At 38.7% G+C, this 24276-nt stretch overlaps 1 protein-coding gene across 3 annotated transcripts in view; it reads left to right on the top strand.

Moving 5' to 3' along the window:
- Positions 1-312: 312 nt before the first annotated feature.
- cers6 (ceramide synthase 6) overlaps positions 313-24276 on the top strand; it is a 35491-nt gene continuing 11527 nt past the window's right edge. For 2 of the 3 annotated variants that reach the window (XM_058393331.1, XM_058393330.1), the window contains exons 1-6: positions 313-617; positions 3972-4077; positions 7840-7970; positions 13926-13983; positions 17741-17791; positions 19157-19249. In XM_058393331.1, coding sequence (XP_058249314.1) covers positions 448-617; positions 3972-4077; positions 7840-7970; positions 13926-13983; positions 17741-17791; positions 19157-19249 — 609 coding nt within the window. In that variant the 5' untranslated portion in view covers positions 313-447. The remainder of the gene's footprint in view (positions 618-3971; positions 4078-7839; positions 7971-13925; positions 13984-17740; positions 17792-19156; positions 19250-24276) is intronic. The other variant, XM_058393332.1, reaches the window with a different exon arrangement.

The raw sequence follows: 24276 nt of genomic DNA, 5'->3' as shown, positions 1-24276 counted from the left end.
TAATATATGGGGTATTGGTTTTATACTATGCAGTCACGGACATGGCAATAAACAGGAATTGCACTGAGAGAGAGAGAGAGAGAGAGAGAGAGAGAGAGAGAGAGAGAGAGAGAGAGAGAGAGAGATTGACAGGAGAATCCACCAATCAGCGAAGGCTAAGTGAACCGCAGACTAGGCTGAAGCCTAAATAGCTCCACACGTCCTATATAGGCGCACTCGCCCCTGTACACCATAACGGCTTGTCCGCTCTACCTAGTGCACTTCATATAAATCAGGAAGCAATTTGGATTTGGACTTCACTTTACCGTGGAACAAAACCCAAGCCTGCCTCATCGTCCTGACCTGCACACACATCAGGGAAGAGAGAGCTCTGACCATCCATTATACTTCGTCTAGGTTAGTGCAAAAGAAAAGATAAAAGGTACCAAGATAGGGGATCAAGGGGTCATGGCTGGTTTTCTGGTGTGGTTTTGGAACGAGAGGTTTTGGCTGCCTCATAACGTGACCTGGGCCGATTTAAAAAACACTGAGGAGTCCACGTTCCCGCAGGCGGAGGATCTGTATGTGGCGTGTCCACTGGCCTTCTTCATCTTCATCATCCGACTCGTGTTTGAGAGGTACGAGCATAACATCATCATCATCATCAGATTAATGGCACTGTGCAACGCGTGAGGGTTTTCTGTCCAGTGTGTGTGAGAGTAAACGTGTGTGAGCAGTGGGCAGACTGGGACAGGTTCCTTCTCTATTAGAAGACACTCTGCCACATGCAGACAATGACAGCAGTGCGATATGGCCCGTTATCTGTCTCTGTAAAAGCTATCTGAGGAAATTCTGTACAGGTTTAATGTGTGCACTCTTATAAATAAACATACCAAACTCTACTTTTCCATGTCCTTATCGTGGTACCAGATCTCTCTTGTAGCTCCGATCTGTATTTTTATACCTTTTTTAAGGTCCATGATTGCACCACCTTTGAACCTGGGCTCTAAAATCTAATTAAAGGTGTATCTTTCCAGGTAAAAACATCCACACTGACCTGAACAAAAAAAATGTCCCCTTGGATCCCCTTAAACTTTTTTTTTTCTTCAACCAGGTACCCTATTAATTGTAAAATAAATACTAAACACCTCCAGCTTCAACTCATTATTCAGATATTCCATCCACAGCAATTTCCACCAATAGGATGAGTTCAATTTAGGTTGGCATTATTTATCGGTGGATTTTGAGTTCCTGAAACTTGGATGAAACCCATTCTCCAAGTGATTAGTCATAAATTATATCAATCTGATGATCTGATTGTTTAAACCTTCCTCAGTGTACATAAAATAAAAAGAGACCCTCAAGCTATGCTTCACAGACATCCGAGGGTCCCCGGGACCCTGCTTTGAGAAGCTTAATGTTCCTGTACTGCCCCAGTGACAAGGAAATGCACATCTGAGAGTCTTTTATGTCTGAGAGTGGACTGTCAGCCTCAATTTACTGGGCTTAGGTAAATATGAACTGCTTTCTGTTTTTCATTTTCTACCAACCTTCAGCTGTCTCTTTTTCTCAGGCATTATTATTCAGTATTGCCATTCAAGGATTGTTTGACCTCATTTTCGGTGGGTTTTTTTTTCTCCTGTCTTGTTTCTCCTGTCCTTCCAGCGATATTTCTCTTAATGTGTCAGTGTTTACTTTGCAGCAGAACATCAAAGTCGCCTCTGAGTGTCTGATTAAAGCTATACTTTATCTACGACTAAAGGGTGTGCACAAATGAAGATATTTATTCATGATCCTGGTTCCTAGAGCACTAGACCTTGCACTGACATCATTAAGTAGCTATGAATATCTTTGTGTATTAGTAATAGGTGTTCTATGCGACAGTTACATGATCGATGCATCACACTTTCCCATTCTCTTTGCTGTAAATTCTCTGTACTCTGACACGAATAACCGTGTGCGTCTTTGACCACTCGGCATAAAAGATACACGCTGCGGAGTTCCTTATCCTCATACTTTTAATTGGATGGGAGAAACATTAGCTTGTAGGGAGAAAGTATTAGGTGAGTATCAGTTATCGCTCATGCATTTGTCCAGACAAAAGTGCAGTGTAATTTCTCACTCAGGTCTCTTGAGTTATTAAGTACAGAGACATACTTTATGTGCACTGTTTTTTTTTTTTGAGGCTTCATCGTTTGGCCCATTACTCTTTCACCCAGGTCTCAGGTCTGTCTATTTAAGCACATCACATTCATCAACATTGCAGTACAGTTCCTCCTTAAGTACAAACAGTCTGCAAATGTGAAATGAGTGAATTTCTATTAATTCCCAATTTAACTTAGTCTAACTTAATGTAGACTTTTTGATCTTTCAGCCCAGCATTCAAGCTTTCATAGGACCAGTTTATCAGAAACTCCATAACCCTCTTGGTACATATACATATATTTACTATATTTTTACTATAGCTCACTATTCTAGTATATTTAATAATATTATTTCTATTTATAAGGGGAAAAAATAGATCTCTCTGGACCTTTTGCAAGCAATAAACAACAAGATTATTTATATAACTGCTTGTTCCTAGGTTAAAGCCAAACAAATCAAGCGACTAGGATAATAATTACAAGAGCTTAGTAATAAATAGTCTTCCTCTGTAACAAAATAAAAACAAAAAAATCATGAACATCCTGGTCCTGTGTTCACTAACCCCCTTCCCTGGGCCTGGCTATGAGAACCACCGGCATAAATGATTTTAGCCTTATTTCTCTGGGTTTAATTGAACTTGCTAAAAGTCTAAGTATCCAGGATATAATGTTCAGATTTCTTAAGATAAAGAACATGCTGTGGCTTTTTCAACACCAACAGCCAGAAGGAGAATACTCAAGTGGAAGTCACCGAAATCACCTAGGTCAGTGACCTAATGATGTTCCAGTTTAATATTTCCTGAGGGGATCACCTGGGAAATTATTTATAGAATTTGAGAAGTGTACTCCACCCTGTTTGACTTTTTTAATTTGTTTTCTTTGTTTTGTAAGGTTATTACGTTGGAATGGAAATTACTGGATATGTATATATATAAGAAAAAGTAATATCTTTCGAAGTGTTTGTGCCCCTGAACAATTTCTGTCCACTCCTTTTATTAAAAAAAAATATATAAATAAAAATAGTAATAATATAAAAAGTATTTTATTTTCACATCAATCTGAGCATGGGGGAAAAAGTGCTAGGTGTGCAGAAGGTCTGTTATTTTTAGCCATTACTAAAATTCTGGCCTCATGTGTGGCCACCTGCAGCTCAACTATCCTCACATTTTTTCCTGCACGTGTAAGTTGGACTGTGACGAAACAGCCGTGTGTGTATTTCCAGTGCAGACTGATACACTGTGCAGTTGTGCTGCGTTATAAATAACGCCACCCACTGTTTTCCAAACACAGATTAATCGTAGCACAAGTATAATAGGATCATTAATGGCACTTTTCCATATTACAGTATTACATTGTGTTCTGCATTGTGCACTATTTATTCTGCTGTTTAAAATTCTTTTCTGGATTCATTTGACAAGTCATGTACAGACATACAAGCATGATTTGTAGCATATACTTCTGCATTGAATGTATTGTGGGTTGGTTAGCAGCTACTTCCTCAATGTCTGGTTTCTGATGTGCTTCATACTGCCATACTTGGTTATGTTCTTTCTCTTTACAAGAAGGAAGAAAAATGTTTTCCATTGTGTTTGTGAGACGTAAGTGGGACCAGATATTCCGTCACTGTGAATGGAAAAATGTCATCCTCCTTGCGAAGAGTGTGGGGCCTTTCACTTCAGTGGCAGTAATGACGAGTTTAATGCTGGGGCTAACCCTGCTGTTTCTAACACACGGCTTCCTCTGACACATGACCAGATGTCTGTTGCTATGTAACAAAAAAATGCTTTAAAGAATCAAAATGTCTGCAAAAGCGTAGTCAGAATAACAATGTTGTCTGTTTGTTGTCAGGTTTATTGCGAGACCATGCGCACTGGGACTGAAAATCCAAGCGAACGGGCCTCGGAAAGCTCAAGCAAATGCCATTTTGGAGAAGGTCTTCACTGCTATTACCATGGTATGCGGTTTCTCTTGCACCATAGCCAGCGTAATTGCATGTCAGGGTCATCCTTCTGTCTCTTAAACAAGGCAACCCCTAGATTAACCCCTTAAATGTTTATATTAGTATGTAGTTATTTGTTATGAAGCATGTAACACAACATTGCACCTCATTAATCAATCGCCTAGCGGATTTGAAAAGAGTTTGTCTCTATGGCTGATTTTCATTGTACTTGCATGCGTTTCACACGCTTATAAATAACCAAAAGTGCATTCGCAGCACAGCGGATTTACATTTACTGATGCCGTGAAACTCCATAAAAGGCGAAGCTCACAGGGCTGAAAATGACAAAATGACGACTTAATGGCAAACAGGCTCCTTCTGTGCCCATCATTTGCGTTAAATATTCCAGTAATGAAGCTCAGCCATCGCAGACTAACCCTGCCTTCTCTTATAGGGCTCCATTCTTTCTAATTAAATGGCTGGTCGTATTTGTTCATTCTTCGTTTGAGGAATCATTGATCTGAAACGTAAACCATTTGTTAAATTCGTTTGTGCAGTTGGAACAAATAAGCGTTTTAAGCTTGACACTTTAATCCATTTACACATTTGCAATAACTCATGCTGATTGTAGGATTTGAAGCGGATCAATCAAACGTCCCATTAGAGCCTTTTCTGCTATGTAAATTTTAGGATACAAATGTTTTCCCGAACTCGCTGGATTTTCCTAAATACCCTGTTTATTGTGTAAATGCTCCTGCAGAAATGATGTACAAATAATTTGTTTATATTCTGCTTGATAAATGAGGCCCACTGTTTAAGTACAAACAAGACATTCTTCTGAAAGGAATGACTTCACATTCGTGCGGGGTTTATTAGAAAGTCCCTTGTTGACATCATTTGTTCTGCTTGTTTTTTTATACTCCAATGCAGAGTTCAAAGTCTCACAGACTCAAAGGACCAGTTGATCATCAGAGTGTTGCATAATTGATTTTTATCCTCTTTTTCACAGGCTTTGTTTCGAACCAACTCTTGCTAGTCTTTTTGCTGATATAAATAGAAATCTGTTTCACTAGTGAAAAAAAGTGTGACGGTTCGTTAATCTTCAATCTACACCTCCTCATCGATCTAAACCTGTCGTTTCTTAGAATCAGTGCTACTGGTGTGTCCTTGAGTACAAGATTAACCCCTTAAACTCTAACCACAATGAATGATTCAGTTGCTACAGTGAGCTGAGTGGGGAAAAGTATGTAGATTGTAGATTCTCATCCTACAAATGAGGTGGAAATTTGAGGAAAGGCAACCTTGAATCAAACACACACACACACACACACACACACACACACACAACACTTCAAAATAATATAATAATTAAGCCCTGATATGTGATCTAGTGCATAAGCTGTAGATTACATCAGGTAATTGTGATCAGGAAATCTCACTATGAGTTGAATGAAAACTTGATATCAGCCAGGAAGCATTCTGCAGCATGACTTGGTATAAAAATATAGACCTGCGTCTGAAACCGAAAGATGAGGGCTGATTCCTGTGAAGAGACTCGCTACCTCAGCCAGCGCGTCTATTTCTAGGTGACTGTTGTGTCTGGAAATTGAGGCCAGGTTAATGTTCGCTGTTTTATGCCCCATTTTGACTGCACACAATACACATTCACTCGGAGCTTTGAAAGAAGCGTGTGGAATCTTCGATGCACACTTTTACATCTTTATGCTCATGATTTTAAAACATCTCCACACTGAACATCCCTGCATTTGATTAGGTCAGTAGTGAGTATTACCCTTCCACAGATCCAGAGTGAAGGTAGAGGACGGGGAGTGAGCGTGACATGCCCAGGTCTATCAGTGCCAGCTTCTGCTGATGTGCTAGCACTATTTTTGGCACAGCACTGAAAAAAAGATTTCTTGACAAATGTTCAGCTTAATGAGCATAGACTTGGCCAGCATAAGCAGAGATCAGACAGCCTGTCACTGAAGGAGCAGACAAAATGTACAGCTTCGGGGCTGCTCATTCTAACAGATTAGCTATTTGCTAATTGAATATATGAACAAGGAGGAATGGTAGATAAGACTTGTAATGTGCAGAGGTGAAAAGAGAACGAAACATACCGGCTTGAGTCTTCGGTACTCTGAGTGTTTAAGCATGTAGCACGTAAAAATCACCTATACTCTGTTGCATCGCTCAGTACAGAGTTCCAAAGTGCCTCGTGAAGCAACATGAGCACAAGGACTGTGCCTCAGCAGCTTCATGAAATGGCCAAGCAGCTTCACACAAGCCTAAGATCACCATGTGCCTTGTCATGTATCAGTTCGATTGGAGTAAAGCATGCCACCACTGGGCTCTGGGAACATGCTCTCTTTAATGATGACTCTTGCTTCACTGACTGGCAGCCTGATTGACGAATCTGGGTTTGATGCAACACTATCTACTGGAAAGCATTGTGCCAAAGAACAAGGTTTGACAGAGGAATAATTATCTGGGTCTGTTTTTTAGTTGTGTTAGTGTTACAGCATCCAAAGACATTTTTCACAATTGTATGCTTCTAACTTGGGAAGGCCTTTTCCAGCATGGCTGTGAACAGAGCGAGCTCCAAACAGACACAGAGTTTGGTGTGTAGGAACTCCAGCGAACTGCACAGAGCCCTGAACTCAATCCCACTGAACACCTTTGGGATGAATAGGAACATCGATTGCAAGCCAGACCTCCTTATCCAGTATCAGTGCCTGACCTCACAAATGCTCTTTTGACTGAATGAGCACAAAGACGCACTCTTGTAGAAAACTCAGAACAGTGGAGGCTCATGGAATGAGATGTTCCATGAGCTCATATAGGTGTGATGGACAGGAAGGTCAAATCCAGGACCACCAAGCGGCCACTGCTGGACCCCTGAGCACGGCCCTTAACCCTCAACTGCTCAGTTATGCAAATGCGATAAATGTAAGTCGCTCTTGATAAGGGCTTCAGCCAAAATGCTGTAAATGTCTTATATTCATGTTTGTTTGCCCTGAACCGGAGGCTTTTTTAGTTATTACCCAGAGTTTATAATAGCAAGCAACCATGTAACAGCTAGTCATATCCTGACTTTTTGCCAAACAAAGCCTTGATTTGGAAGAAGGAGATTTTTCTCAGTCTTATGTAATTATGACGCAGTGAAATGTCAACATCAAACGATTGCCTCAGTAAACTCTTCAGACCGATCCTTTATCACAGGTTGACTGATGCTCTGCAATTCTCTGCTCTCTTGGGATCATTCACACAAGACTAGCATTAGCCACCAGCTGTCGAGCTAACAAACACCGAGACACGTCAGTATGGAGAAATTCAGCCAAAAATGGCAGGAGAACAGAGTCTGTCAGTGACTCAGATGCCTACTGCATACTCTGCTGTGAACCTTTAAAAATACAACACCTTGATGATGTGCTTTTGACAGGATTTATTTATTTTATTTTTGTCCTCCTGTAGAATAAACATAAATCGGAATTTTGTTCTGTACTAGTTTTATTACATTTATTTATTTATTTATTAAAAAAAAGACTTCATAACATAATTTGTGACTTATATAATTACTTCATCAGATTATTATTTTACTTTTGTTATGTTGGCCATGAAATAATGTGAACTAATATACTATATTGTTGTTAACATGTCAGGTTATGAGGTTTAATTAAAGCTAAGCTCAGCCGGTTGAGGCACAGCATTGTTCTGAATAGCTGTACACCAGGGCTGTTCAGGTCCCTGACGTGTATGTATTGTTTTGTCTCTCAGCATCCTGATGAGAAGAGGTTAGAGGGCTTATCAAAGCAGCTGGACTGGGACGTGAGGACAATCCAGCGCTGGTTTCGACAGAGACGCAATCAAGAGAAACCGAGCACTCTGACCCGCTTCTGCGAGAGCATGTAAGACTCGTCATCGCAATTTTTTTTAAAAAAACCTGTGTAAATAGAAATGTAGCCAGCTGAATCTCTACCAGCAGGTTGTTGTTGTTTTTTCCCGCCGAAGCAGATTTGCTGTAATCCAAATGCTTTAAAATGTATTTTTTTGTTAAGACAAACCGTACTCGCTGTGCTTGGCTCAGTAGGAAGACAGAAAAGTGTATTAAACCTCACAGCTGCTTGTTTAACTCTCTCTAGGAAGTATAGAAAAACAGGGCAGAGTTTACACTCCGATGCTCTTGCTTTGCCTTTACAGTAATGAAGCAGTGGGACATTGCGTTGTTTCTCTTGATATTTCTTAGTTATGTTGCAAAATATACTGTTCTTTGTGTTCCTCTTTCCCTACACCTCTACATTGCTCTTCTTAAATCATATGCAAGGTATAAAACACTTGGGGGTTAAAAAATCAACAGCACGGAGGTATTATTTTCATATTGGACCCCATCCTTAGGGTTTTTTTTATGCCTCTTGCACTATAACATTTACCAACGATTAATTAATTATTTTATTTAATCATTTATACTTTATTTTTTATAAGTTCCTGTTATTTGCATTACAACCGCTGTAAACAGTCATCCCCTCATCAACCTCTTTTTTTCCACTTTTGAAGTTTAAAAAACCTACACACACACCCATCCACACACATACCACCGATCCACACACACATACACACACACACCCATCCACACACATACCACCGATCCACACACATACACACACACACACACACACACACACCCATCCACACACATACCACCCATCCACCCACACACACACATACACACACACACATCCACCCACACACACACACACACACAAACACACACACACAGAGCTCTTATCTCTGATCCCCTGTCTACTCCTTTCATGAGTATTAGTTAAACATCTCTTTTCATAAAGCCTCAACATATATTTGCTTTTCTTTGTTAAATAGCAACAATTCTCTTTACATTTGTCCCAGACTAAGTACAGCAGCTAACATCCTACATACCTGAGAATGAACTGTGACTGAAACAAATCCGTGAACTAATATAAACCTGTGATTTGAATTACTATTCTCTACTACCCTCAGAGCTGCGCTGTTATAGAAAGCAACCAATCAGACCAATGAGAGAGTTAAACAGTGCTGTGCACATCACGTTCGCTGTTTTTGCAGCCGTTGTCCCTGCAGATGCTGTTGAAATGTCAGCAGTGTTACTGCCTTGCAGGCTTCCTGACTGGACTTTAAAAACAGCATCCTGAAAACTGTCTTGCTCATGCTTCTCACACAGTGTGTACAGCTCTGGCTCTGTTGAAATCAGTTAAGTCATCAGGTTTGGACATAATATCCATGTAATTATTTTTAGTCTGCTCGTGTTCGTGTGGTAAGTTGCCAAATTGCTTTCTATGGCATTTCCTCTTTTTCTAACAGTAACCGAGGTAAGGTGATGGACAGATTGAGGGCAGAGACAGTTGATTAGGGAAACAGGGCATACAGTCCTTCATTATCCTCCCTGCTGCATTCTCTGTCTGTGGTGAAGAGTCTCTCGGTCCGGGGCACTCGGAGCCAGCTTCTACACCAACATGCCTCCATTCTGCCTCTGAGCTTTCGATAGATTTTCTGTTAAATTCTGTCAGATTAAGAGATCTTTTTTTTTTTATTTAACGCAATGAACAGGTTCTTAATTGTGAGAAAACAGGCCTGCTTTTAAGTGTAATTTAGAAGAATTACATCTTAAAATTTCCCTCAGCAGGAAATTGGAGGTCTTAAGAACTATCCTTACAATCTTCAGTATGAGTGATTAATTCACTCAGCACAATTCTTCAGTTGTTCATCACTGAGGTGATTGTGAAACAGCTAAATTGCTGTACTTAACTACTTGTTCACTGCCTCCGTAATTCAGCCATTATGTAAAAGCACATGAGAAACTGGGTTAAAAATACACCACATTTATTAGTTACACCTACTGTACAGGTTCTATCAATATAGACCTTGATAAATGGCGTACTTATGACAGTTGAGCTGAATTCTTTGCGGTCAAAAGGTGTTGATTAGTTATGTAACAGTAAGGAAAGTATTTCCAGCTCCTTAGTAATATTAAGGCGCTTGCAATAATGCTCTCGTTTCTATACTGAAAACTTGCTCAGGGACATTCAGAGCAAATGGATTAAAAACATAACTGTTGATATGAAATTATAGTGTTTACTTTTCCTACATATGGCAAATGCCCTTATTCAGAATGTCTTACATTTATCTCATTTATAAAACTGAGCAGTTGTGGGTTAAGGGCCTTGCTCAGGGGCCCAACAGTGGCAGCTTGGTGGTCCTGTGGTTTTTAACTTAACCTTCAGATCAGTTAGTCCAATGCCTTAACCACTGAGCTACCACTTCGCTGTTCTTTGATGAGTTAGTTTCTAGCACCTTTTAGAAGGAGTCTGCAATATTAGTGCTTTGTAACAGTCCACATTAATGTTGTAAGTTACTGTACCAGACATGAGGAAGTCGCCATCACAGAAGGCTTTTTAGATTCTCAGTAAGAGGTCAGGTTGCTTTTTTTTTTTTTGTCCTAAGATAGAGGCAAAAGAGGCTGGTGTAAAAACAGACAGCTCTAACATAAGTGATAACAGGAACTAACTTTCACAACTTTAAAAGATAATTAATGTCATTTTTTTCTGAACCAGAACACCCAGTCATGGTTTATTCCTTACATACACTATATTGGCAAAAATTTGAGACACCCCTATAATCATTGAATTCAGGTGGTGTTTTCCAGGGGTTAGGCTCGGCCCCTTGGTTCCAGTGAAAGGAACTCTTAATGCTTCAGCATACCAAGACATTCGGGGGAATTTCATGCTCCCAACTTTCTGGGAACAGTTTGGGGATGGACCCTTCCTGTTCCAACATGACTGCACACCAGTGCACAAAGCAAGAACATGGATGAGTGAGTTTGGTGTGGAGGAACTTGACTGACCTGCACAGAGTCCTGACCTCAACCTGATGAATTAGAGTGGAGACTGTGAGCCAGACCTTCTCATCCAACATCAGTGCCTGACTTCATACTTCTAGAGGAATGGTCAAAAATTCCCATAAACACACTCCTAAACCTTGTGGAAAGCCTTCCCAGAAGAGCTGAAGCTGTTATAGCTGCAAAGGGTGGACCAACTCCTTATTACATTCATGTGCATGTAAAGGCAGATGTTCCAAAACTTTGGGCAGTATAGTGTAGCAACAAATGGTCTGCAGTCAGTAATTATAACCCTACAAAAATGCACCTGCACGGTATACATCCATGAAAGAAAATGAGCAATGAATATACATATGAGATAGGTGTACCTAATAAACTGGTAACTCTGTGTATATCTGCTCATAAGACTTGCCATCTCCCCCCCTCACTTTGATTCTCACGCCTTCTGGTCTTGTACGACAGAGTGAATGCTGAAGCGAGATTGGATTTCTCAACGCCTACAGAGCACAAGAAATAATCGAAGTCGTCATAGAAACACCGTATGACTTTAGCATTCCACAGAGTGCGTGGACAGTATCAGGTTTTTGACAGAGCACTTAAGAGTGGAGAAAAACAGCCATAAATCATATTTCCGCTCATTTTTGCATAATCCATTCAAATATGTGCCTCTGAGACTAGCAGGGGTGTTTACATATCTGCATCCATGTTGACATGTAACTGTTTATTTTACTTCTAGTCTTGTCTTAGGCACAGAGTGTTTCAGCTCCGTAACCCGTAATCATATATTAATAGCCCTGATTAGACAGCACTTCAAACTCTCTCTCTCTCTCTCTCTCTCTCTCTCTCTCTCATACTGTTTGACTAACCTGTTGCCAAGCAACTGCCTTGACCTGTCATTAAGTAAATGCTCATTTGTTTTTACAATTAATCAAGATTGAGAAAATAGAAGCATTTAACCGTCTTTTTTTTCTTTTTTTTAAGGCATTTTCATGTTGAAATGCCACGATTGATTTTTTCCTTCTTTCCCGACAAGAGACAGACTGAACTTAAAACCCATCACACATGGCCTTTCTTGCTGGTGAATCCTCATAGCCTCAGTAGAAAAAGGCTTAACCTGCTATGTCTTGGGAGGCCATGAGAAGCAGTAGAGCACAGACTGTGTCTTAAATAAAAATGGGCGATTTCTGTGCGACACTTGCAGTCATGCAGTAACACCATGTGAGCTCTTGCAGTGTCTCAGCAGGAGGCAGGACGTCCTCTAGCATGGCCCGAATCTGTGAAATAGATTCACTGCTGCATCCTTGCTGTCTCTGCTTCTGTCTCAATCGAACAAGGTCCAACTTGAATCAGAGGGTTTCAATCTGAAGGCTCTGGTTTCCTTCATGCCAAAGCATGCTAATTCAAGGACAAAACATAGTTTTGCTCTTGTGCTACTCAATTTCTTGGAATCAGACCTTGAGGCGAATGCCTCACTTTTAAAAACTGCAGAGACGTAGCCAGTCACTTTATTATGGAGATGCGTTTATTATGAGGAGAGAAAAATATTTTTACTGTATTGTTCACATAGTAGCTGTGTATTTCAAGGCCATCATTATTTGCATTGTGTAATGCAGGAAAAAGGGTGGATTGGACAATAAAAAAAACAGCACAGTTTATTTTTTTATTTTTTATATCATAGGGTGGGTCATATAACAAAAAATATCATTGAAGGTATTTCTACAACATACAATTTGTATAAATTATACAGTACAGTACAGTTCCGTTAAAAAAAATAATCCTGTTCAGTGATTATATAATGCCTAAAAAGAATTTTTTTTAAGTATTTTAGTATATTTCTAAATAAATGAACAATTATGTATTTATTTATTTTAAATTATTAAAATGTTAAATATTACCGTTTTATGAACAATATTTAATTTCTTTTTTCTTTTTTTTTTAAGTTTATAATTAATATATATTTTGCAAAAGTATAACAACCTACAACAATATACACAATCATTCAGAAAAATGTATTGTAACATAATTTGTAAGTGTTATCATTGTATTGTATTGTAAAGTCTAAGCAGTAGTTTGATAATTATTTCTTTGTTTGTTTATACAGTATAGTAAACTTTTTGGGTGTTCACCCTTACTGCTCAGCTCATGGGGGCACACGTGTGTGTATGTACTACATGGGACACGTGCACACACACACACACACACACACAGACATACTGTACAAGCCACATCGGATGATTACGCAGCATAATTTAGCTTCATAGAGCACTTCAGTCTGTGGTGGGGGACTGATTGGCTGCAGGGCTGATGGGCTTTGGTTTCAGGGCTTTGACGTCTGCTCAGAAGAGGGTAGTCAGAGAGATGACTGATCACAGGAGGAAAAAGGGTCCACTGTGAGCTGTATGTGGGACAAAGAGGAGCCAAAGTACAGAAACAGTTTATATCAAATGTGCAGAAATTATACACTAGCATTAGTTATGTTCATGTTACAATTGACTATCAATATAGTCTGTATAATACTACAATAATACTGTATGTATTACAGAGGAACTTCAGCATACAAATTTAATTTGTTCTGGAGGCAATATCTTAGGGGAAAATTTGTTTCTCACTACAAATTGTCGCCTTAAGATGTACTGTAAGTGCACATAATCTGTTCCAGCCACCCAAAAATATGACCAATATTACCAGTACGAAGTGTGTGTAAACTGTATGGTTGCTTATAAAGAACTGACCCAAGCCAAGCATTCGTAAACATTCGGGTTCAGTTCATGTGTATGCTGAGAATGCGTCGTATGCCGATGCAAATTTCTTGCAATATTTCAATTCATATGGTGAAAATTCATAAAGGAGTGCATTTGTATGCTGAGTTTCCACTGGATTCTGATACGGCAAAGTAAATATTAAAAAAACAATCACACTGATTACACAGACATTCCTGTTTATGATTAATACTTGTTTGGTGTGTCTTTCACAGGTGGAGGTTCACCTTTTACCTGTACATATTTACTTACGGGGTGCGGTATCTTAAAAAGGTAAGATCACAAAGAAAAGAGTGACAAGGTGGATAATGGTCGGGGTTCTTCACATGTTTCTGCTTACTGGAAATTTTCCTATAATGGTTAACGTTAGGAGTTTTGACCTGAATTGACCTGAAATTCCTCTTTTCATCTTTAGTTCAGTGTTTTGTGACAAGTGAAAATAATAATGGGCAACGCAAACTATAATTGTGCTTGCGTTTTAGCTGCTTAAATGATGACATAATTGAAACTACAGCTATCTAACCTGCTGACTCAAAAGTGATGATCAACACAGAAGGAAAAATACAACAGTTTATGTCAAGCCTGAAGGATACGTGCATGCAGGTAGACTGTGTACCTTTTAAACATTCCCTGCACAGTCAATTAACATTTATAAGCTGCAGATTTTTGGCACTGCTGTTTACTTAAGGGTTAAATACCTGTAGTTCACTTGAATTGTGCGCAGATGTGCTGTGTCTCCATTGCCCTCTTTCAAAGTTTAGCTCTTCTGACAACATGGCAAGTGGTATTTTGATTTAGGTTTGCATGTGAATGCTCCCTCTCTCTCTCTCTCTCTCTCTTTATATATATATATATATATATATATATATATATATATATATATATTTATATATGGATATTTGTGTGTATATTTGTGTAAAAGGCAGGTTTGGCTGAAAAATTAAGCCAAATAAAGTCAGAACTTTTACTACCCTCAATGTTAAATTATACATCAGATACTTCTTTAGGAAAGAAAAAAAAACTTGAATTAACTTAGTTGCAAAAGTATGTACACCCCTAGACTAATACTTTCTTCAAACACCTTTTCATTTTCTTCCACCACTGTCTTTTTTGGGGTCAGAGCCTATCCTCTATCCTCGTGTGCCTCTTGACTTGACAATATTTTCCACTCTTTATTGGTAAAACATTCTAGATCCATCAAGGGTATCTCCTGTGTTTCAGGTCACCTCACTGAGCCATGTTTATGCCATTCCTTTACTGATTTGGATGCATGATTTGGACCATGTTATTTAGACTGTATAATAATACAGTAATCCCCCGTTTATCGCAGGGGTCACGTTCGAAACCCACCCGGGATAAACGAAAATCTGTGATACACGGACACCACCCCCAAATGCTTTTTTTTTCATTGTGTAAGCCGTAAATGACCCTCCCACACTCTTTAAACACACACAGAAAATATTTGCAAGCATATAGCAAGATGTGCGACCGTTTGGTAGAGTCACTATATTTCAGTAACAAATTTATTTAACTCGACCCAAGCCAATTGGGCAGCCGTTTGGTAGAGGCCTATATTTAAATAATTATGGGGTCTGTTAAAAAACAGTTATATTATATTGTTATTATTGACTGAATTAAATAAATAATGCAAAGTTAGAATTTTTTTCGTTGTTTTGGACATTAAGGGCTTAAACAGCGCTATGTGTTTATCTTAGGAGTAAATACGCTAAACAGTATTTTATGTTATTAATATTTTACTTTATTTTAATTAATGTTTATATTTTGTAATTAATAATTATATTTTTATTAATAAATTACCTTATTTCAACATAAAAACAATTCACTATAAGGTTTGCGGATACCGAGATATACTGGGAAAATCCGCAAAAAAATTTGTTATGCTCCAAGTAAAAATCTGTGATATACCGGGACCGCGATATATGAACCGTGATATAGAGGGGGATTACTGTATACTTAAATTCTGAAATAACACATTTTTTGGTCATTAAAGTGTTAACAGAGGAGAATACCAGGTCTGAGTACAGAATGCTGTAAAATGAGTCCATCTGGTACTGGAAATTAAAGCTATATCCTTTTAACCTCAAATAGCTATGAGATAGAACTAGAGGTTTGCTCTTATTAAAATGATTAGACTTGACGAACATGAAAAAAATAAAAGCTGCGACTTCTCTAAAAGCTCTGAACCTAATGCAGAAGGAAATTTACTAAGAGCATTTGGTGATTTTATTCGACTTTGGATCGGGCTGTGAAACATCTGTCGTAAACCCTCTCCAGCAGCACTTGCTCTCTGAAAGCTACTATGTATTATTCAACACTGTATCCATAATGCAGGGATTTTTCTCTGTAAGCAAATACATAGCGCAGAATCTTCACAGCTGTTCAGTGTCATTGTTTAGCAAGAACTGACGTTTACACATAATGACCTGTAGAAGAAGTTATTATGCTAGAATCTTGAATGTTAATTAAGTCATGAATATTGATGGATGTGCTAAAAATCAAGCATGAAATGGGAACGGTGTTTTGCGTAATTGAATATTCTGGCAGTTGACTGGATGGTTTGTGGTCTTCTTAATTCTCGGACTAATAAGTGCCTGTAATGTTTTTTTATTTTTATTTTTTTACTGGCATGATTAATAACTAGGCAGAACGAAGTTGTTCACATTGGCTGGCCAGCAGCTCTCCCATCGAAGATATTAATAGTAGCATTGGGTGAAATAGAACAGACATACACTCAATAGCACGCTCGGGAGTGTGTGTAACTCAGCAGTCAGCAGCCGGCCCGTAGTGCTTCATCACAGCGGGATGTACAGGATACAAGATGCTTCTGGAAGGCACTAGGCTGCAAAATATTGACCAAAACAGCATATTGTTGATCACATTAGGATTGCGATTTGCATGTGATTTGCAGTGATTTGCAAAGCTAGTTTGATCATCGACTGCATAAAATTTATTGCTTTTTTGATTCATATTAATGCTGTAACCTCAGAACCAAAGATAGGAAATGCGGAATAATATCCAGAGGCTGTACAATCAGTCACGATGCTCACACGATGTGACAAAAAATGTGGTGTGTTAGAGGCGAATTTACATATTGGAGGCTTCTGTGCTTTTCACTATTGCAAAGCCTAATATCGGGACAGAGATGAATAGGTGATAGACGGTAAGACGGAGGAGAAAAGCATTGTCGGTGTTACTATACATATTTTTATCGCCACCTTTGAGACTTCAGCTAAACACTACTTTAAGTTTATACAGGAATACAATGATCAGGCATAACATTATGAGCACTGCCAGGTGAAGTGAATAACACTGATTATCTCCATCATGGCACCTGTTAGTGGGTGAGATATATTAGACAGCAACTGAACATTTTGTCCTCAAATTTGATGTGTTAGAAGCAGGAAAAATGGGAAAGCGTAAGGATTTGAGTGAATTTGATTGTGATGGCTAGACGACTGGATCAGAGCATCTCCAAAACTGCAGCTTTTGTGGGGTGTTCCCGGTCTGCAGTGATCAGTATCTATCAAAAGTATCCTTTATGTCCTGTACGTTGCAAGGTGGGGACCATGGAGGAAGTTAACTTGCAGGATCTGCTGCAAAAATCTTGGTGCCAGATACCACAGCACACCTTCAAGGATCTAGTAGAGTCCATGCCTCGACGGGTCAGGGCTGTTTTGGCAGCAAAAGAGGGACCGACATAATATTAGACAGGTGGTCAAATGTTATGCTTGATCGGTGTGTGTGTGTGCTATATAGTGTCAAAAACTATATAGCCACACATTCTTCACACAAGTGTTCATGACATTTGTTCCACTCCTGTCATTTCATTAAGATATGCCTCAGTAAATATCTGTGTCACATATAATGTACATCACTAATACTACAGTTATAATATAGTATAGTTATTTCTATTTTTGCTGTATGCAGTCATATTTCAAAATGACCTACAAAATGTATGCTTTATTTGTCTATCAATATGATCTTAATTACAGTTCCTGTGTGTTTTTAGACTCCCTGGCTGTGGAACACTAGAGAATGCTGGTACAACTATCCATATCAGGTACTGTGCTGTCATGACTGAAATGACTTTTCACATTCACTTGGACTGTTTTACATATGTTTGCTTTTGGCCTTTGTATCGTAACGCCATTGTAGTTCAGGGTGGTGTCACTAAATCGATTTTGTGGTACTTTTGCCACGGTTTGGAGTGCAGTTTTGAATAAATGCTGTGAGTTTTGTTCAGTCGTTTTAAATAAGAAATAAAGCATGTCAGGGTGTGGTGTTCTAGGGAAATAATTCATGACAAGATGGTGTGATGGCATGTCTTCACACTGAAATTGATTGTTTCCCAACAACAGCACATCCCAAATTGTTGTTTTTCTTTTATACCACTATGATTTGCTAACACTAGCAGTTTCTTATTGATTTAAAAAAAACTATGTTTGTACTGATCCCTTTAGAGTTGCATTTAATGTCATGAAACATCCATGAGAAACATTCCTGTTATTGCATTCTTTTTTTAATCTCTATAGTGCAGTTAATACGATACAGATACATTAACCTCGGCCTATGAATTTAATCTGTTCTGGAGGCGAGTTCTTAAGGTGAAAATTTGCATTGCGAAACAAATTTTCCCATAAAAAATAATGTGAATGCAGATAATCCGTTCCAGCCACCCAAAAATATTACCAGTATTACCAGTAGGAAGCGTACTGTATGTAAACTGTATTGCTGCTTACAAAGAACTGACCCAAGCCAAGCATTCTATGTCAAGGGTCCTCACAGGAAGTCGTGTCACCAAGCTTGGGCTAAAAATAGAACAGACCACCCACAACAAAAACACGTTGAAAATAAGGTAGCTTTTGAACGCATGCAGAAGGCAACGTTGGTGCCGTGGGATGACTCTTTTGAAACAGTGGATGTACATGGTTTGTTTGTATGACAAAAATGCTTCGTATGCCAAAAATTTCAATTCTTAAGGCGAATATTCATAAGGCAGGGCATTCGGATGTCGAGGTTCCACTGTATTAAGATATGCAGAAAATGCTGCCGCTGTACATTCTCTCCCGAAATGCTAAATGAATGTTGATGAAAACTATACGCTTCACCCTTCAGACTGCAAACTCATTTTGATTCCATTTAAATCGTTATAAAAACCGTAAAGCATTTGCTTGCGTATGTTATTATAAACCTCTAAATTGTTACGTTAATATAACCTCTAATACTTCCTGGGCTGCTGTTATAGAAAATGAATCGGTCTAAACAGTATTTGCATGCCATTTCAATTTCTCTCTTGTTACTCAGTGGATAGTTATCCAGATGATGAGGACTTTAACCTTAAGGACTGTCGGCTCTTTAACCCACAAATTGCTCATGTTTCTTCTCATTTTTTCGAAAAATAAAAATGTTTACTTTCTTTGCACAGGCTCTAACAGTGGACCTGCACTATTACTACATTTTGGAGCTGTCATTCTACCTATCTCTGCTCTTCTCCCAGTTCACAGACATCAGGAGGAAGGTATGAAGGTGGATCTTTCCCTTTTTTAAAAGAAGAAGAAGCCTTTATTATTTCCACTTATTACATTACAGCACAGTGGAATTGTTTTCTTTACATATCCCAGCTTCTGAAGTTAGGATGAGAGAGTAGGCGTAGCTAACAGTGGGCCTAACAGTGGCAGCTTGGTGATGCTGGGGCATAAAGCAGATCAACAACCCAGAGCCTTAACCACTTGAGCCACCATCCCCCTAAATCTCCTGACTTACCCTTCCTACAGTATGTCCCAACTACATACCATTCCTAGCTTTGCTATAGTGATGGAAGATTTCATGATGTTTACTAAAAAATACGATTAAAGAGGCTAGGGTGAAATAAAAGCAACAGTGTCCGTGTATAATCTAGCAGCTGTCTTGTTTGGACTAGCCATGTGGATTTATGTGGTTCTTTGTTTGTCATCTGATATGACAGGTCATTGTCTCACTATTTCTTCTTTGCTAGGTTTGAATGACTGTCTGGTCATCAGTTCAGTTCCTCTCCACCACTGACTCATGCTGTTATATTAAAGCCATCAGAACAATAGCATTATTAATGAGCACACTCAGTTCACTTTTAAGCACTTCTGTAATAAATGACTGCTACATTTTCTCTTGGGTTGGTCAAAATGATTATGCCTGTGGGTATGTCGTACTATTTATTGTATGGCTTTAATTCATGCTGAGTGTTGAGGGAGACGGTTATGAGCGCCGGGGTGGGGAAAAAGCAGAGCGGAGATCTCTGTACTGTGTGGAGATATTACTAGTAATTCTCTCCATTAATAGGCACTCTAGGCCAATCTTCCTGTTATATTTAAAAATAAAAGACATAAATATACAGTTACTTTTCATCCATATCAGATTATTTACTGTTAACAAAATGTAACTAATATTTTGGGCTTACATATTGGAACCTAGTGGAACAGCACCACTGACCGTCATGAGAAAAATACACACAGTGGTATGAAGAAAGCAAGGACATGGCTGATTTCTTTCTAGCCCAGACTGTAGATACAGGCAGTGTATCAGTGACTGAGAGAAACAGCCCTGAGCTTTAGTTTCTGTTTAATATTTTCAGTCAGTGTGTCACTGACAAATACGTAACAGGGACTGAGAAAGTGCACGTAGTTACAGTCAGTAGAAATGAACATGAACAAATGAGAGAAGTAGGTCTGTTTAACATGTTTGGTATTTGGAGAAAACACTGACTATACCCTGTAGTACATAACAGTCTTGAAATTTAAAAAAATCACGAATGCAGCTTTCTTTAAGTGTGCATCTGTCTTTGCTTGTGTATAAACCCTATAGCCAAAAGTATGCGGACACCTATATTTGCTTATTCCCCTTTTGCTGCTCTAACAGCCTCTGCTCTTATGGGAAGGTTCTCCACTAGATGCTGGAACATTACTGTGCTAATTTACTGTGCCCTTTTAAACACTTTAGTGACTTTGGGCTAACAGCCACATTCCAGTCCATCCCAAAATTGTATGATGCGGTTGATATCAGGGCTCATGCAGGTCACTTGTATTCTTCCGTATCAACATTGAATTTATGGAGCTCACTTTGTACAGCGGTGACTTGTCATGCTAGAACCTGGTCAGGAAGCTCTAATAAAGGGATATCTTGAAGCTACAGTACAAAAAGACATACTAAACAATTGTGTAATTATAAGCTTTTTTTGCTGATGTTTTGTGGAAAGCTCATGTATGAGATGGGTTTCCGAGCATATATTGTATGTAATAGTTTTCTCCACATCATTCTTATTACACTGTCAATGAGAACTTGTGATATAATGCATTGTTCAATCTTAGTAGTTTCATGGTTATGTAATGGATAGGGATAAGATTAGATCCTTTCTCTCTTTCTCTCTCTCTCACTCACACACACACCTGTCCATTTCTACCACTTTTCTGATAAACTATCATCTAATAATATTCTAATGAATCCACGTTAATTACTCATAGCTGAGAACACACATTGCAGAAGAGTGTATGATCCACGCTTTAGATGCATGTAAGGGTCACGTTTTCTTTTTGTATTAATTATACTACTTGCTCCATCTGGTTCCATATCATTATATCCGTAGTGAGACCTTTAATTGCTTAAAAATACATCAGTTCATTTTTAAACAGGCATAAACAAATTATTCTGAAACTACTTTGTGAAACCTTTAATCAGATCTTTCCAGATAAGGAAACAGAGGAAGTGCACTCACTGAAGAAGTTATTAATAATTATAATTAAGAATAATAATAATAATAATTATTATTATTATTATTATTATTATTATTTATCCTTTATTTAACAGACAAAGCAGCAATGCAATACAGTAAGCATTACATCATAAAACTAGCGGAGAGAAGCAGTTCTTTAGAAATACACAGCATTTACCAAAGGATCCAGCTCCCATATCCTTTAAGATTTCAGTTCTCTCAACCAAACCAATTGAACTAGAGTATGCAATAATACCAGCAAGAGCTTATAGAGCTGTGTTTAGTGATTATTATGCATTACAGGTGCCCAAAGGCTATACAAAGCATGAGCATTACTGAAAGAAACTAAATATTGATATAAATACACTTAGGCGCTTTAATGCTGAACAATGATAGTAGTTCCAGTGTGTTGATCATTAGGATTATTCAGATGACCTCTAAAAACTTCTGAAGTAAGACACCATTTTGCTCGTGTGTTATTTAGCTCAAAGTAATGTTTTCCCTCAGTGAATTGTTTTGTTTTTTGTTTTTTTTTTTAATCCAAAAATCTAGTGCTTTACGAATCTAGTCACTGACTTTTTTAGAGCTGCAAAGTACTTATTTGGCTCAGGATTTTCTCTAAAGCAACTTATAACTGAGAAGATGCAAACACGTACATGCAATTATTTCCATTTTTTTCTATTAATACAAGCTACAAAAGATGGGCACTGGTGGCTCAGTGGTATGTTTCTCGCTTACCATGCAGAAGGCCCGGGTTCAATTCCCAGTCAGTGCCTAAACCACAGCCACTGGATGCAGTGCCAGTCCCAAGCCCGGATAAAAATGGGAGGGTTGCGTCAGATGTGCTGAGTTGTGTGTGCAGACCACTTGGTCCGCTGTGGTGACCCATCACACACGTAGGAAGCAGCTGAAAGTTCAACAATGAGCTACAAAAGGCATTGTTAAGCTAGATCATTTCATTCTGTTTTTTAAATGAATAATTTCTGGTGCAAGACACATGGCCTTAGGGGTGTAATGATCTCAAACTGTGCATTGCTATGCATTGCTCCTCTACACTGTGAAAGCTTGCAGTAACTCGTACACAGTACTCGGTGTACTTTGAGGCATATAGTTATGACTTAGACCTACAGTACATTTACTGAAAAAGTAAAAAATCAAGTTAAAATATTTTGGGTAAGTCTACCAATGTCAACAACAATATTTCAGAATTCTTTTCTGCTCAGCTACATCTGAAGTACAAAACAAAGAAGAAAAAAGTTTGACAACCTTCAATAAATGTCAAGCTTTCACTGAATGACACATGAAGCTGTCCCAGGGTATTTCTAGAGATCGATTCTTGCGTTTCTAAAGAATTTTACAAAAGTACATCAAAATTTCTAGGATGGAGTGCGGGAATTTCACTTCTGGGAAGTAATTTTTCTGCAGAAACAGAACCAAAACATTCAGTTCTGGTAACTTTAAGACAAGCGTTTGTTTGTTTCATTAAATCCACAACTAGCATTTTCATGAGTAAACTAACTATATAGCTGGCTAACTATCTACCTAAATGAATAAATCATTTCAACAAGTTTTCAGTGATGATGACAAATCGCATCGTCTGTACAGAATGCCAAAGTAGAAGAGCTGAGCAAACATTCATTTAGCAGTTAACAAGCTTATTGATCAAATCGATGGCAAGTAAATTAGATCTAGAGACAGGAAGGTCCTCATTCAACTAAGTACAAATTTGCATACTGCTCATTAACACAGCGATAAGCTTTAGCCTGGTAGTTTCCTCGCCTCGGTCTTCAGCTACAGTGTCATATTATGAACATGAATTATTCATGGATCATCTGACTAAAAGTCAAGGTTTCAATGAGGGAGTGTGAAGGGAGGCGGAGCACTGCGTTGGGGGGGGGGGATGTGATTGAGCAGGATTGCACAGGATATTTTTGTTTTCGATGAATCGCAAAGGCTATTTTCAATGTGTCTTCTCTAATCTAATGATTTAGCATGGAAATTATACTGGGGCCCAGCAAAATTTTACTAGCTCATGCTCCAGTAAAAAAGGGACTATGCGACACCCCTGCTGCTGAATCACCGAGACTTATTGCTTCTTCTATTTCTCCTGGCCTGCATGCTGGTCTCAGGCAGTCTGTTAAGTAATTGAACACTAACAATTTGTGCTGTTTTCATTCTCTATTCTTGTACATTGGATTTCAAAACGAAACAATGTCTATAAAGTGACCAGGAAACTGCTTCACAGCTTAGAGTGGGACGTAAATACCCACAAATTAAACTGTCACTCAACACTTTAATCTCATTGTTTCATTTCAAATCCAATCTGCTGGAATAATGAGACAGAACTTGTAACCCTGCATAATTGCTTATAGACTGCACTGTATTTAACCCCCTCAATCTATTTCTCTCTTTCTTGGCCTTTGCTTTCTGCTCTACGCTGCCGTCCTGTTACTCATCCTTTCAGCTCTCAAAAATCTGTGTTGATTGTTGTCTGTATATTTTTTGTTGTTGTTTTTCTTTCTCCTTTCAGTTATTTTCTTGCACAATCTCCACCATGCGCTGAAGACCTGCTGTACCCCCTGCCCGCTCCAGTACCTTTCCTCCTGTCTGTCTGCCATGCTTCCATTCTGTTTCACACGCTGCTCTTCATCACCACCTTCATCTTCATCTGACTCCTGTTCAGCTGGTTGTTGTCCTGCTGTGCCACTGCAGTCCTATGAGTCACCAGGAGAGCGTGCACTACATCACCTCTGAGCAACAGGATTGCTGTTCTGAACTAGTGAAGCCTGTTGTTAGTTTCTTGG

The sequence above is a fragment of the Hemibagrus wyckioides genome, linkage group LG06 (genome assembly GCF_019097595.1).
Source record: "Hemibagrus wyckioides isolate EC202008001 linkage group LG06, SWU_Hwy_1.0, whole genome shotgun sequence".
NCBI lineage: Eukaryota > Metazoa > Chordata > Actinopteri > Siluriformes > Bagridae > Hemibagrus > Hemibagrus wyckioides.
The sequence above is the reverse complement of the archived record's forward strand: the minus strand, read 5'-3'. Positions and strand labels throughout refer to the sequence as shown.